Source organism: Miscanthus floridulus, chromosome 8, assembly GCF_019320115.1.
Source record: "Miscanthus floridulus cultivar M001 chromosome 8, ASM1932011v1, whole genome shotgun sequence".
Lineage (NCBI taxonomy): Eukaryota > Viridiplantae > Streptophyta > Magnoliopsida > Poales > Poaceae > Miscanthus > Miscanthus floridulus.
Window position 1 is genome coordinate 225066661 of NC_089587.1, and position 15878 is coordinate 225082538.

Below are 15878 nucleotides of genomic sequence, written 5' to 3' on the forward strand. Positions count from 1 at the left end.
ATTGAGCATATAAGTACCGAGTAAGTACTTACGGATCCGCTTACCAAAGGCTAACCACCTAGTGCATTCAGAGAACACACAATCGACATGGGTTTATGGGTAAGCCTATGATTTCTGGATACTAAGGGCCTAGTTGAGTATCCGCTTTAAAACAGAGAGGTACATTGTAGCTGTTAAATCTAATGACAACTGACCGTGACGATGATGCACGCTCTATGCACTGATCTGTGATGGAATGGAAACAAGATAAAGTAAGTAAGTTAAGTTTAAGTCATAAGGTGAGATCAAGGGGGAGAATGTTAGTTTAATTTCCACCAATTGCTCCAACGGGCAATCGGACCCCTTGACCGCGGTCTGAACGGGGACGCTTAATCGACCACTGGTCGGCGGGCCCTATCACACAACGCTATATAAAGAGAGATGAGGGGCAGGGCACGAAGGACGTTGTCTACCGCCACCACTGACCCACCGAAGTAACCCTAGAAAGCCCATTCGATCGTGGGCAGCGCTGCAAGTGACGGAAAGCACCGTCGACTGCCTCGTCGGCACTTAGACTACGCCGCCACAAGCACCGCGTCTGCACAGCTACTATGACTTCAATAGCCACGTCGCTCTGACTCCGTGGCCATAGCTACGCATGGTAAAGTACATAAGTTACTCACTTATCTACGTCACGAAGTGTTTTCGATCCTATCATGCTGCTGTAGGTAGGGGTACTAGGCTACTAGCTAGGTTTGCAGCGGTGAGCGGTGCGTGGTCACAGTCGTCGCAGGGGCCGGCCACGGCGTGTAAATGCCGACGAGCAACTACCAGCGGCCCTTGCGTGGTAGGTGTCCGGGTCTGACCGCCTGACTGGACTGGACCTGGACCACTACCGCCGGAGGAGAGCACTGTATTCGCTTGTCTGTGGGCGGCCCATTGTACCTGCGGTGAACTCTGGCGCGGTTTTCCGTTGAGGTCCGGCTACCGCATGCAGTGGCAGCAGTGCAGTAAAACCAGCCAAATTCAAAAACCACCAGTGTGAAGGCAACAGCAGACTGCAGAGTCGTCTGCATGCTCTCTCTCGACCTGTACAGTACCTCTCTCTACAAGTACAAGACGAAAGCAGGGCCAAGCTCAGGCCATCCGTTGGGCCACGTCAGCGGAAATTTGTCAGCATTGGATATCTATCGAACAGCTCTTACCACAGCTTATACCAGGATACGTAAAGAGCTTTCCGGAACAAGCTAGCTTCCTCATCCCGTTTGACAGATCCTGTTCTGCTGCTTGCTGATGCACAGGTGCCAGCGCTCACGGACTCGGCCACCGTCATAGAGGCCAGCTGGATACATTGGTTCGTGAATTGTTATTTTTGTGAGACGGTACAACTTGATTATGGTTTAACACCGTAGTAAGAACTATAATATGAAATATGGTAAATTTGTTTTGATTCCTCAACCATTGCTTGAAAATAGTATATGTGCTTACTTAGAATGGTTAGCTAATGAAGTAATCATGGCTGTTAATTAAACTTGATCTTAAGGATGTACTTTTAGTAATGCTTTTCACAAACAAAAAGAAAACAACAAACCCATATTGCCTATCATATCCTTAAGAGTCGGGAAACTACTCCCACTAGTCGGGTAAGTCTTGCGAGTACATTGTGTACTCAGGGTTTATTTTACTCTGTTGTAGGTGTAGTTTGAGGAGTAGATCTTGTGTGGAGGATTCTTCTGGTAGGCATAGACGGATCCCTGTATCGTTTCCGCTAGATGTTTATTTTTATTCCACTGTTTAATTATCGCACTCTGAACTCTGGTATTATAACAAATAATTTCCGAGAACTCTTGTTGTATGAAATGGACTAAGTGTTGTAAGCTCGTACTCATTGTTGGATTCTGGAGGTAAAACGTGGATTGATTCGAGTTCTCCTGTGGGGTGTGCTCGACGGAACTATCCGATGTAGCTAACTTTAGGATGCTTAGTGTCTAGTGGAAGACGAGCTCCTCCGAAAGCGTGTTATTTCAGGCAGTTCTGCCACAACAAGATCCTCCAAATCAGTAAATCAAAGCCAACCTCAAGTTGATAGACACCCAAAATAGATGGACATCCAAAACCCGGATCAAAATCCATCCAGATCAACGGTGCACCCAAATTCTGATCCTAGAACATTAGAACACCTTGACTTCATATGGGAAATGACTCGGAATCCAAAAGGGTTAACATTTTTACATGCTATATTGATTCCAAGAATCGAATCAATCATTTAAAGACTATAAATTATCGCGACATATACTCCTTAAAGATTGCTCTTCACCTTACTAGATCCAGACTAAAAGTCCTAGCCAGAGTGTCTTCACACTTAAATTTGGTCAAACTAAAAGATGGCAATTAAGGAGATTGCTCTTGTCAAATGGTAAGAAGTATTACGACAGTAATATCTTTCCTCACAGAGTTTCTTTTCAGAAGCAAGGTGGTAAACAATGAGAGCTTATAGGATATGGTTTCACGCAGAGACCCAACAGAGTATACCCCATGGTATGTGCGAAAATGAAGTTTTCCAAATTCAATAATTGGCAGATCAAATGAATTTGATAGATTTGGACGTACAAGTCCCAATGGACTTCACATTCTGAATCAAGATATAAATAGCAACATACATTGCATATAATTAAGCATGATTGCGTATATTGATTATTTTGATATCATCATGATACAGAAATAATTATGCAGTCATTTGAGATACAATTTCCATCAAGTGGATTCGAGATGGAGGATTTGGGTAAGACAAAATATTTCCTAGGCTTATAGCTTGAGCACCGTCCTTCAGGGATTTTAGTGCATCAATCAACCTATATCCAAAAATATTGGAGAAATTTAATACAAACAAATCATATCATAAGAAAACCTCGATGGTTGTTCGTTCTTTAAAAATAGAGAAAGATCCATTTAGACCATGGGATATTGAAGAAAAGATATTGGTACTAAGGTTCCATATCTTAGTGTCATTGGAGCACTATGTATCTTGTAAATTACACCAGGCCTGATATCGTATTTGTAGTGAACATACTAGTTAGACATAGTGCAAATCCAACTCACCGTCATTAGATGAGAGCGAAGCATATCCTCATATATCTAAGTAGCACAAATGATCTTGGTTTATTCTTTAAGAGAAATCATGATCCCAAACAAGATTTGTATTCTTACATGGAGGTACAACTATTTCATAAAGTCTTCTGAACATACTCTGACGACGACCTCTACTAATCATTCTGAAATTATTGCTCTATACGAAGCATCATATGAATGTGTATAACTTCGTAGAATGATTAACCGCATACAACAGTCAGGTGGTAATGGTTTGATTGAATCACCTACAATTATCTATAAAGATAATTTTGCTCATGTTATATAGATGCAAACATGTTACATAAGAGTATTGCCCCTAAGCTGGTTTATCCCCATGAATTACGAGAATGTAGGGGAGATAAACATCTTGCAAATTAAGTCATGCGATAATCTCATTGACCTATTTACTAAGTCCTTACCAACATCTATGTTTCAAAATTTGTACATAAGATTGGTATGCAATGACTTTGAAATTTACAAGGATCAGGGGGAGACATCTCTTAGATGCTAACCTATACCAGTATCATATTATACTCTTTTTCACATGTTTTACTCACAAGGTTTCTTGTTAAAATTTTATGGTAGAACCGCCTAAAATAACACACCTTCGGAGGTACTTGTCTTCCACTAGACACTAAGCACTCTAAAAGCAAGCTATATCAGACGATTCTGTCGAGCACACCCCAAGAGAGAACTCGAACAATCCATGTTTTTCCTCTAGGATCCAATAATGAGAACGAGTTTACAATACTTAGTCCATTTTATACATCAAGAGTTCTCAGAAATACATTATTACAATACCAACTTTAGATTGCAGAATTTAAACAACAGAATTACAATAAACATCTAACGATAAGATACAAGGATTTGTCTATGCCCACCAGAAGAATTCTCCACACAATAGCTACTCCTAAAGCTGCACTTGCAACATGGGTAAATAAACCCTGAGTACATAATGTACTCGCAAGACTTATCCGACTAGTAGGAATAATTTTCCAACTCCAAAGGATATGATAAGCTTTATGATTTGTTGGGTTTCTTTTTTGTGAAAAGCCTTACTAGTAGTAAATCCTTATGTATGTTTCTTATTAGCAGTCAGGATTAGTTCAATATCTAACCATTTTATGTAAGCACATGTTCTATTTTCAAGCAAGAGTTGAGCAATCAGATCCATTTCACCATCTTTCATCTTATAGTTCTTACTACGGTGCTAGATCGTAGACAAGTCGTACCATATTACACGGTGATTCGCAAATCAATGTAGCCTAGCTAGGTACCCCGAAACACATACTCCGCTTGTACCCTAGGCACAAATAGGACCAACCCACTACTCTCCTATCAAGGGGTCTAGGTTCCTGTCCAAACCTGGACTCCAAGCCCCCACACCTGAGTCCTAGACTCAGTGTGGTGCTTAGACCGTCACTATCCCTGCCTCTAATTAGTTAGTCCGAAAAGAGCCAAAACCCACGACAAGAGAGCAACGAGCCTTCCCACCCCCATAAGCAAGTATGCGCTTAGGAAAATAAGTGTGTGACCTAACTAGAATCTAATGTAACGACCGGTCCTTAACTGACACAGACAGGGAAAACAGTGTAACCAAGCTATGCCCCGTTGGCTGTGGGACACAATCTTACACCCACCAATACCCGTAGCATATCCCTGCCCGGTCTCCACTTCCTTTCACCATTTTATCATGAGAGTAATAACAATCATCTATTGTGAGTAATGATAGGTTACTCACGCTACTGAAAAACCTAACATAGTAGCTACTCGCACCTGTACTAGTAGGACTCATAGGATAGATATATTTATGCAGGTGGTTTCCATAAAATACCTATAACATAAATACACATCATAGAAATATATATTCAGTGATTATTCAAAATAAGGGTTATGCACTGGGGCTTACCTTGGGCAGGCGGGGTGTCAGCTCAGTCAGTCAGTGGCAGCTCTGAGACCTCCTACATAAGGATCTCCTCCTCGTACTCCTCAAACTCATGATCTCTGATGGTCATGATCTCCGCCAACTTGTTCTCTACATGCATGCGATGATGATGCAACACTCAGCATTTTGACAACAACAAGTCTTAAAATAAGAATACACATGGTAAGTGTGGGGATATGACCCCCAGTATCCATAAGACAAGACATAGGCCGCACCATCAGAGGTGGCTCAGCCCACAAGATCAAGGAGTGCACGGCACTGGTCGACGTGCACCGCGAGATATTGTATAGTACCAAATAGGATACTTTTCTTGTAACCCTACTCCTCCAGAGTATATAAGGAGAGGCAGGGGTCCCCTAGTCGACATCGACATACATCTCATATTCAATACAATACAACAAAGACACAAGACGTAGGGTATTACGTTGATCAGACAGCCCGAACCTCTCTAAATCATTGTCTCTACACCTTGTGTCACCATCCAGTTCCTGATTATGCACACCACCACCGATCAATCTACCTTCGTGGCATACCCCTTGGAGGACTACCGATCATCTTTTATCGATAGTTGGCGCCCACCGTGGGGCTCATGCGCACTGAACCCTGGCGAACCAGATGGTGTAACTTAAGATCAACATCCTTCATGGCAACTCGGCTGATCGCGTCGACATCCTTCGACAACCACGACGCACGTCTTCATACGCGGATTGACACCACCAAGCTCTGACTACATCCATCCTACTCCAACACGAGATCAACTTCATTCCAGTCGTCAAGCGAGCCACTAAGCGAGCTGCCCACGTCGTCGGCCAGATAACGTCATACGACGCTGACTAGACTTTTTGTCTACAGCTAAGTCTCGCTTTAATATTTTTTAAATATTCTCTAATCTTCGTATATCGCCATAATGTTTCTCTGAGCTATTTTCTCCATGTTTGCTCTCTGAATGATTTTCTTTCATGTATACCATCTTAAAGATGACATATAGCTAAGTCTAAGGCGAACCCTCGAACAGTCATGTTGATGCTCGGATGTCCCTAGAGACGGCCTATCTTTGGCTCCTCCCTACACGTGCACGAGTGTCTGCCCTCTGCGTTACGGGTGGTCGGCAGCGACTCCTTAGCGATGCTTTATTCTTCCTACACGCACATGGGCTCCACACTCCGTGTTATGGTTAACAGGCTAGCTAGGGCTAGAGACTCAGCTACACACTAACTGGTCAAACGGTTTATATTAAATATAAATACATCTTCACACTAACTGATCGCCGAGCTACATACGCTATTTCATCACCATTGCTGATTCTTCTCTAGAGTTCATATATTTTTACATTATGTACTACCCGTTCTACATATTTGTATTGTAGGATCATCGTCTAGGTGATCGGACCACTTGGTGCTCGGACTTCTCCATCATTCAACTGGTCGAATCGCTAGATTCATGGACTTTATTGCTGACTAGTTGATCGGACTGTTCGCCGGTCGCTTCTACTCAATGCTCACATCATCGCCGACTAGTTGACTAGACTGTTCGTCGCTCGTGCTTTATCATTAGTTATGCTGGGGCTTACCAGCTAAACCAGAGACTCCTTGGCACTCGGACATCGCCAGCTACGCCGGGGATTCCTCGGTGTTCGGACATCGTCAGCTACGCTGGGGACTCCTTGATGCTCGGACATCGCCAGCTATATGGGGGACTCCTTGGTGCTCAGACATCGTTAGCTATATCGAGGACTCCTCGGTGCTCAGACATCACCAGCTACACTAGAGACTCCTCAATGCTCGGACATCGCCAGCTACGCTAGGGACTCCTCAATGTTTGGATTCTTCATGCAAGCATCGCCCGCTAAGCTGAGGACTCCCTTGGTGGTTGGATCTTGCTACATCTCATTGGTGTGCTATCAAGCTACTCCATGCTGTTTGGATCAGGGTGCTGATCTTGGGCAGCACGTTTGGGGTCTTGATACGCGCATGTCAGATGACATCGGCAACCTTTCAGACTTCTTTTATTTGACCCTGCTACAAGATTCATTCTTTATCTTCCAGCAGGCTCAGAGACTAAGTGGCTACACTTCACCTAGCGGTGAATGTAGTGCTTATTTCTTGATTTACCCTCCCTATTGACGGAGTCTAAGTGGCTACACTTCTCCTAAGTGGAAGAATTTTCAAATTTTATCTTGAGCCCCTTATATCCTTCTAGCAAACCTCAGCTTCGAGTAAGTCTAGGTTTGCTCACAGTTGAACAGCTCAGACACCATTCCCACTACTCGGACAACAGCTCAAATGATAGTTCAACTGCTTGGACACCTATTCAACTGCTTGGACACCTGTTCAACTGCTCAAATACTCGCTTCAACAGTTCGGCTCCTAGTCAAACTGGTGGGACACCTATTCCTGATGATCAACAGCAAGTTGGATAGCTCAGACAAGCTCAAGACGATGTTGTTCAAATGATACAAGGCGCTCGGGGACTAGCTGTGAGGATATGACCCCCGGTATCCATAAAACAAGACACGTGTCGTACCATCAGAGGTGGCCCAACCCACAAGATCAAGGCATGCACGGCACTGGTCGACGTGTACCGCAAGAATTGTATAGTACCAAATAGGATACTTTCCTTGCAACCCTACCCCTCCAGAGTATATAAGGAGAGGCAGGGGTCCCCTAGTCGACATCGACAGACATCTCATATTCAATACAATACAACAAAGACACGGGACGTAGGGTATTACGTCGATCAGACAACCCAAACCTATCTAAATCGCTGTCTCTGTGCCTTATATCACCATCTGGTTCCTAATTACGCACACCTCTACCGATCAATCTACCTTCATGGGATACCCCTTGAAGGACTGCTGAGCATCTTTTATCGATAGAAAGCTACTAAGCTACCTCTAATGATTAAGATACTAAGCTAACTATCATTTCCACAAAAACAGGTATGGATTCATCTAACGGATATTAACTTAGCAACTAAAATGTAATCTTACTCTTATTAGCGATTTAACTTATATTACAACAAGGAGCACCTAATTATGCTAGTACTTAGCCTATCTAAGGCTATAAAAATTATAGCGAGCACATAATAATACAATGAAGCTACTATAAAAATTTTAGGGTTTTTGCTATCACCAATCTACCACAAAAATTCCTACAATAATTAACTTAATAATATTGAGCATTCTCGAATAATTTAATAGCTCATAGTATCAACAAACATATATATGAACTAAATACACTAACAGATAGAACACAATTTTAGAAACTTAACAAAATTTGTTTCATAATTTTTGGATGCCTACATGATTTTATATTAATTACCAAAGTTCATCTCAGAATTAAAATAAAAATCTATTTCTATTCTCCATGAAAAAGCTAAACTGATTTTGGCCCAACGCGGCCCACGCGATGCAACGCTCGCGCGTGCGAGCGCGCGACGGCCCATAGGTGCGGCCCACGCGAGGCCAGCCTGCAGCGCGAGGCAGCCCACGGCGGGGTAATCCTGCGCGCGCTGGCACATTAGCAAAACAACACCCCTGGACTATGAGCAAAGCAACCTGCAGTCCATGTTACTATTTCTATAGACAATGACTTTGCAATGAAACTCTTGGATATTTCTCCTCTTTACAACGGTAAGGTCCTCGACCATTCCCACGCGCACTGGCGTAGCGAGCGATGCCACTAGCGCTTACACCGGCCACACAGGACCCACTCTGATCTATCTACGAGGCCAACACTCACCTAGGGTTCGACGCGAGATGATGGGCGACGGTTCCATGAGCTAGGATGCCATGGAAGGACCTTTCCACGACGGCGGGCACCCTGCGACAATGGCGATGGTGTTCTGGCGAGCCGCAGCAACAAGGCGGTAGGGATAGCGGGTGAGCAATGACAACTCACTAGTGACCTTATCGAGAAGCCGGCTCGGCCGGAGATGACCCGAGCGAGGCTAGCCACATGCGTGCTGTGAGGTGAACGGTAGACCGCAAAGGCACGGCCGTGTCAGCGGCAGTAGCGCTGCCACTAGCGTGCGCATGGTGGAGAGGGAGCCAAGGCAAGCTAGTGGTGTAGAGGAATTAGCGTGAGGTGAAGTTGTGGAGGCTAGCCACGGCGCAGGCAATGACGGGCCTTAACGGCACGGCGGTGGACAAAGCTCCAAAATTGGAGCTCGGCGTGACATGAGTCAAGGCGGGGTGGGGTCGGCTAGAGAGGGGACGTGAAGGCAGAGACGTGAGCACGAGGAATTAATGAGAGGTGCTCGCTCTCTGGCTTCACTGTTTTGAGACGCGACGGCGGCGGGAAATAGAAGGAGAAGAGGGAAAGAGAGAGACGACGTGATAGGTGGGCTTGGCTCGTCCTTGCCTTGGTAGGACGCGAGCGGCGAGACTAGGAGGCCCACGCGCCAGTGCTACGAACAATGTGTGCACACATTCGACCGGTGTGGCCCGTGCGACCGTAGTGTCGTAATTGACAAAGCGACGACGGCATGTATGGCCACGTGCGGACGACACCCAACTAGGCCAGGGAGGGGCAGCGCGGTGCAGCAAGCAAACATGCGTACAGAAGCGACACGATGATAGTGGTAGCGTCGCGACACGAGGCAGCAGTGGCGAACGCGACGACAGCGGCAATGTGGGACAGGGCAGGGGGTAACAGCGGTGACTCCGTCGCGACGTGGGTGGGGTAGCAGGATGCGGGGCCAACGGCTCGTTGTGACCGGCCTCGGCCATGCCCAGGCGGCTCGACTGGCCAAGCGCGATGGCATGGTTGACCGCGTGGGACGCAACCGTGTGCGCAGCGTGGGGAGGTCGCACGGTGACTGCGCACCCGACGCCAAATAACCCGAGACCGGTAACGCGCATGCATTTTAATGCGCTCAGCACGACCAAACGGTTGCTTCTGAACCTAAACCATCTTCACCACATTCAAGATGGCATATGGAACTACCAAAACGAATCAGAATACTACACCACTCTTTAACCCAATCTCTCACAATAAATTGCTAAACATAGCAATGTCTAGCTGTCGATAGACTTGAAAATTTCTAAGTTTTTTAGCTAAATTTTCTTTCATTTGCGATTTCTAAGCTAGTGGAAATATTAGCTAGTAATATCATTTTTCGACCACAAGTATTTCATTGTCATCTACAAAGTTTGTACTTTCAACTTTATTAAAGTGACACATACATGTTCTATAGCATTTTTGCTTAACAAAAATTGGTTTTAAACCCTAAGTGACATAACATGACCATCGAATCAACTTTTGTTTCGCATTCTAGTTGAGCGTTTCGAGTTACAGAAATTGATCTACACACTTTTATCACATGCATTAACACATAAACATGATGCTCATGACATGTTTTAGTAAATAATTTATGGTGTAACACCTAGGGTATTACAAAATTTTAATGAGGTAATATTAACATAAGCATGTGTCATATTTTTTATTTTCCCATCAGGGTTTTTGTAGGAAATATCAAAGACACATATTGCCCTCACAACTTATCAATAGTTTTTCTCTGAAAAGGTTTTTCATGTGAGTTATCCAAGAGGCAATACCAATAATATGTCGTCATATTTTCTCCTAATTTGCCCACTGGATTTTTACAGGAGTTTTAGCGGCATATCACTTTATATTGCTCCTCATATTTTTCCTAAAAGGTTTTTGGGGGAGTTATCTTTATGTCGTATCTCTAATATTTTTCCTCATGAGATTTTTAATGGGATTCCAATGACATAGTGGTTTATTTAAACCACACAAACAAATATGCTATTTTCTCCTTATTTTCCAATAAGATTTAAAAGAGTTTTTATGGCATATCCATATATTTCTCAGTTTTTTCCCATAGAGTTTTTCGAGGAATCTCAGCTTACAGCTGCATTAATCTCAATGAAGATTCGATCAAGGGGGAGTATTGTGAAATGACACCTATACACGAATAGGCGTCCACAGACGAACATGCGTCTCTTCATGAGTGATCTCATCCATCAAGCACAGGAGTATTGTATAGGATTAGACAGTTAGTTTTAGTCTCAAAGGGTATGTCTTTTAGAAATAGTCATGTCCCTTCATGATACTCCTTCACTTGTATATAAATATATTTCAGAGATCGATGAAAACAACGGTTCTTCATTTTATTTACCTTCACTTCGGACACGCATCGGGCAGTGGACCCCTGTGCCTGTGCGTGCGGACCTTGTTTGGGCGGGCCGCAGTGTACAAGCGAGATCGTGTCACCAGGCCCAATCAGAAACACGGGGAGGGGGGAGCCGACTGGGTTGCTGCGTAAGGGTAACGGCCTAGCAAGGCCTGTGACAGGAAGGAGCATGCACGTGTGCCAGCCCGCGCATGGTGGCAGTATCTGCTGTATTTGTACGTGTAACGTAAATAAGGAGCAAAAGCAGGCGAGGCTTTTCGCTATTTTGAACCGTACAAAAGATCACCGGAAAGATCAACGACGTAGGCCTTGTTCGCTTGTGTTAGAATCCGTATTTTTCAACTTGTCTTTTCAGTTAAAATAGTATTTTCTCTCACAACAAATTAGTCCGAACAATGTTTTAACTTTTTTTTCAGCGAAGCAAATCAAAATACTATTTCGACTGATTTGAGAAACACTGTTCTGGTTGGAAAAAAATAAATTGAAAAAACGGACTATAAGAGAAGCGAAGACCCTGATTGGTTCCGCGGCGCGGGAGCTGCGTTCGCGATTTTAGATCGCGCAGATCATTTCCCGCGTATCGCGTGGTGTGTGGCCATCCAACGTGCGACCGACGCGAGGCGTTGGATGGGATTTGATCGCTTCTCTCGGTCGTAAGGCGCGTATACACGGAACCAAACAGGACCCACTGAACCAGTGGCGAAGCTACTTTGTGTTTTGTGTGATCGGGGTCGGTCGACCCCGACGACTTAGCATCCACTTCACGTACCAGACTAATTTTGGCCAGCCAAGACCTCGGCCAAAAAATAGTTTGACCCCGACCCGGGCAGAGCACATCCACACGACAAACGCGCCCAGCAACCCAACGCAGCAGGGTCCAGCCGGCCCAGCCTTGCAACGCAACACAAGACACAAGGGCAAGGCAAGCGGCAAGCCCAGTAGGCAATAGCCCAGTCCGTGGACATGCAGCACTCGCACAGCTTGAGCCCAAAACGCTTGGCCTTTGCACGATCGACAATTCCTCTTCCTGACTAGTGACTAGTCCCCTCCATCGGTCTGAGTCTTTCTGCATCGCCGTTCTCGGCTTCTCGCCTAAATGCATCGTCTTGGGTGCTAGCGACGGCTGCAAGGAGACTCTCGTCTTCTCTACCAAAACACCTAGATGAGGTAACCCCGAAGGGCCAAATCTTTAGAGTTCATCGATCCCCTATTTGTTGCTTGTGTTACTGAAGTACTCCCTCCATTCAGAAAAACATGCAATTCTAACATTGTGCCATGGTTTAGTATCTCAAGCTTGATTAATTATAGATAAAAAAATATAATATTTACGATATTAAATAAATACCATTAGATTCATCACGAAATGTATTTTTATAATAAATTAGTTTAGAATCATAAACGTGAATAGTATTCACTAGAAATTTGATCAAACATAAACTACTTTTTTCGACACGCAACCCATAGTTTTATGTTTTGTTGGACAGAGGGAGGACATCATATTTCTTAGAGTTCCTTAATCACCGATTGATGAATAAGGATATGATTATCTTTTTCTGCTCGTCATTTATATAGAAGTAAACACCGAATAGCATTACATCATATTTTGTTCTCTCTTTTCATGTTTGCCATTTTGAGAGAATGTTTTAATGAGCCGGAGGCTAGAAGTCTAGAACTAAAATAATCAATGGTAATGAGTATAATTATAGAGAGATTAGAATAAAATTACTTTTCTAAGAAAAATATGTGCCGCTTGCCTTATGTAGCGTTTAAACGTTTAAACGTTGTGTAAATGGACTGCATGACCGTTTATTATGGACAATGATCTAGTTATTTCGGAGGTGAGGAAGGGCAGCACAACTGATAAGTATTATACTCCACTGTCATAAGCTAAACTAAGTATTGTGTATTTGAACCGATCCCGGTAGTATTTTATGCTGGCTTCGCCTCTGTAACTGACGAGTGAACGATAAGCGTGGTGGTCGGATTTGGAAGCGGAAGTCAACGTCGCGCCGCCCAGTCCGTAACTCCCAAGCCGTCATGGCCACATGCCCACGGGCCCTCTTATCCGCAGAGCACTGGCAGTGGAGGGATTACAAATCGTCGAGCACTCGAGCTCCACCAACCACAGGCAGCACTCACCAGCACTTCACCGCTGACCAGCCGGCCACCTGAGTTCCTGCCGCGACCGCGAATCTGACGCAATGGCCGCGGCGGCGATGGGCCTGGTGCGTGAGCTCCTGCGGCCGCAAGGAATCACGGGCACCCGCCGGCACTGCGGCACGGCCGTGGGCGTGGCGGCGGGATTCCTGAGCGCCGCGACCGTCGCGTCGGCGTCCGACGGCGGCGCCGCCTGCCCGGCCTACCCGTGGTCACCACAGGACGGGTAAGCGCGCGCGCGCGCACCGGCAGCTCCTACCTCCACTCCAATCCACCATCGTTTCCTTCCTCACTCAGTTCGCTGGCTGCGTGTGCTTCAACTTCGAGCAGGGCGCGGGGCGGGCACAAGGTGTTCATGCAGCACGACTGCGCGGCGTGCCACTCCGGCCTGCCGTACGCCGGCCTCGCCGACGAGGCCCTGGCGGCCGGAGGCGAGGTGGAAGCCAAGGCGGCCGAGATCGTCGTCGTCCACGAGCACGAGGAGGCGGCGCCGGCGCCGACGCTCCACGGCGGCGCCTGCCCGCCGGACCTCTCCGTCATCACCAAAGTAAGATGTTTCTCCCATGTTTCTAACTCCAACCCTGCTACCATAATCCATTGCTGACATATACGAGTCGTTGCTTTGTCCTGTCCATGGCAAAACCAAAACCAGATGCTGGAAGGGCTGCGCCGCGGCAACCTGTACAACGCCGACGAGATCAAGAAGCGGGTGGCGCTGCCTTCTCCTGTCTGGCTGCAGTTTCTTCAGCCGTACATGAGGACTCCCCAGGCAGCCTGAAATGCCAGATTCATCACTAGAAGAACCCAGCTCCGCTGCAGTCTACCGTGTCCATGTGTGAAAATAACATTTGGATCTGTGTTGAAAATCCTCTATGTGTATTGAAACAAACCTATCCAACCACACCACTATGTTATGTACTCTGGTCTTTGGTTTGCTATGTTGTTGACAGTACTCAAATTGCGACAATGATGTGAGAAGCCTGTGATGCCATAGTAAAACAGGTCAACGCTGTGTTCACTCTGAATCGATGAGCCATGAATTGCAGTCTCACTGACACAAACTTAGTTTCAGAGTAAAATCCGCAAGAAACCGATAAGTTGCAGTCACTCTTATCTGAAAAAGAATTGGGCTCTGACTCTGGCCTGCTGGAGCAATGAGTTCGGCGACCATTCCATTTCTCACTCGGCGCCGAGCTCGGACCCTATACCCCGCGCATGTCCTGGCGGTAGTAGCCATGCATCACACACTGGTGTTTTGGCAGCTACACTCATGCACGCAACCTGACACTAGCAGGCAGCATGCATGCGCATGCATGTCTCCTGCCTCCCTCTTTAAAAGAAGTGCATGCTTTTTCACGCAAGGCTGAGCAGAAATCTTTCACATCCATCTATAGTGTGTAGTTCAATTCATAAGGGGTATTTGGTTCTTTAGGCGCTCCTAAAATTTATATCACATCAAATATTTAGAGGCTAATAAGGAGTATTAAATATAAATTAATTACAAAACTAATTATATAGATGGAGGCTAATTTCCGAGACGAATTTTTTCAACCTAATTAATCTATCATTAGCACATGTTTACTGTAGCACAATGTTGTCAAATCATGAACTAATTAGGCTTAAAATATTCGTCTCGTAAATTAGTCGTAAGTTATGTAATTAGTTTCGTAATTAGTCTATATTTAATACTCCATGCATGTGTCTAAACATTCGATGTGATAGAAATTTTAGGAGGAGGGGAAGGAACCAAACAGCCCCATAGTGTTCGGAGTGTGGTATACAATTGATCAACATGAATGCGGTTGTATCAAAAGGTTTATTTAGTTAAAAAATATTGGTAAAATCATTAAAAAAAATAAAAAAAATTGATTATTGGCATCAAAAGGTTTATTACATACTTCTTTCATATTCAAAAAATAAAGTTGTTTTGAACAAACATACTCCCTTCATATTAAAAAATAAAGTTGTTTTGAACAACATTTAGCATACTCCCTACATGAAGTCTAAGTGTACACGTTCACGTGCACTCTACTAGATGACAATGAAGCATTTGCTGGTTTGGATTTGAACTTGCCACCAAAAAATAAGAAAGTTGCAAAAACCGTTCATTTTGATATCGTAGATCTGGGCATATCTCATGTTATCCAAGCTATTGAAAGTAAGAAAGTTACAAAAACCGTTCATTTTGATATCGTAGATGTGGACATATCTCAAGCTGTCCAAGCTATTGAAAATAAGAAAGTTGCAAAAAACGTTCATGTCCTTATTGCTGGTTGTCCTGGATGAGGAATTAATGGAGAAATAAACAATATAGCACGCCAGACGCCAAGTACTTAGATATGGGATTTTAAGTTATCCTAAATAAAATCATTTTAAGTTTGGCCAAACATTTAGAAAAGAGTGTTACCATTTAACATATTATTATCTTTTTCTATAGATTTGGTTAAACTTGTAAGACTAAAATTATATATTTATTTCGGATGGAGATAGCATATTTTATTTTTGCAATGTA

At 44.5% G+C, this 15878-nt stretch overlaps 1 protein-coding gene across 1 annotated transcript; it reads left to right on the forward strand.

Moving 5' to 3' along the window:
- The first annotated feature begins 13299 nt into the window (after positions 1-13299).
- On the forward strand, positions 13300-14391 carry LOC136475178 (cytochrome c1 2, heme protein, mitochondrial-like). Its single transcript, XM_066472733.1, has 3 exons — positions 13300-13592; positions 13697-13913; positions 14019-14391. The coding sequence occupies exons 1-3, from the start codon at positions 13411-13413 to the stop codon at positions 14142-14144; spliced, it is 525 nt and encodes a 174-aa protein (XP_066328830.1). The 5' UTR covers positions 13300-13410; the 3' UTR covers positions 14145-14391.
- The last annotated feature ends 1487 nt before the right edge of the window (positions 14392-15878 follow it).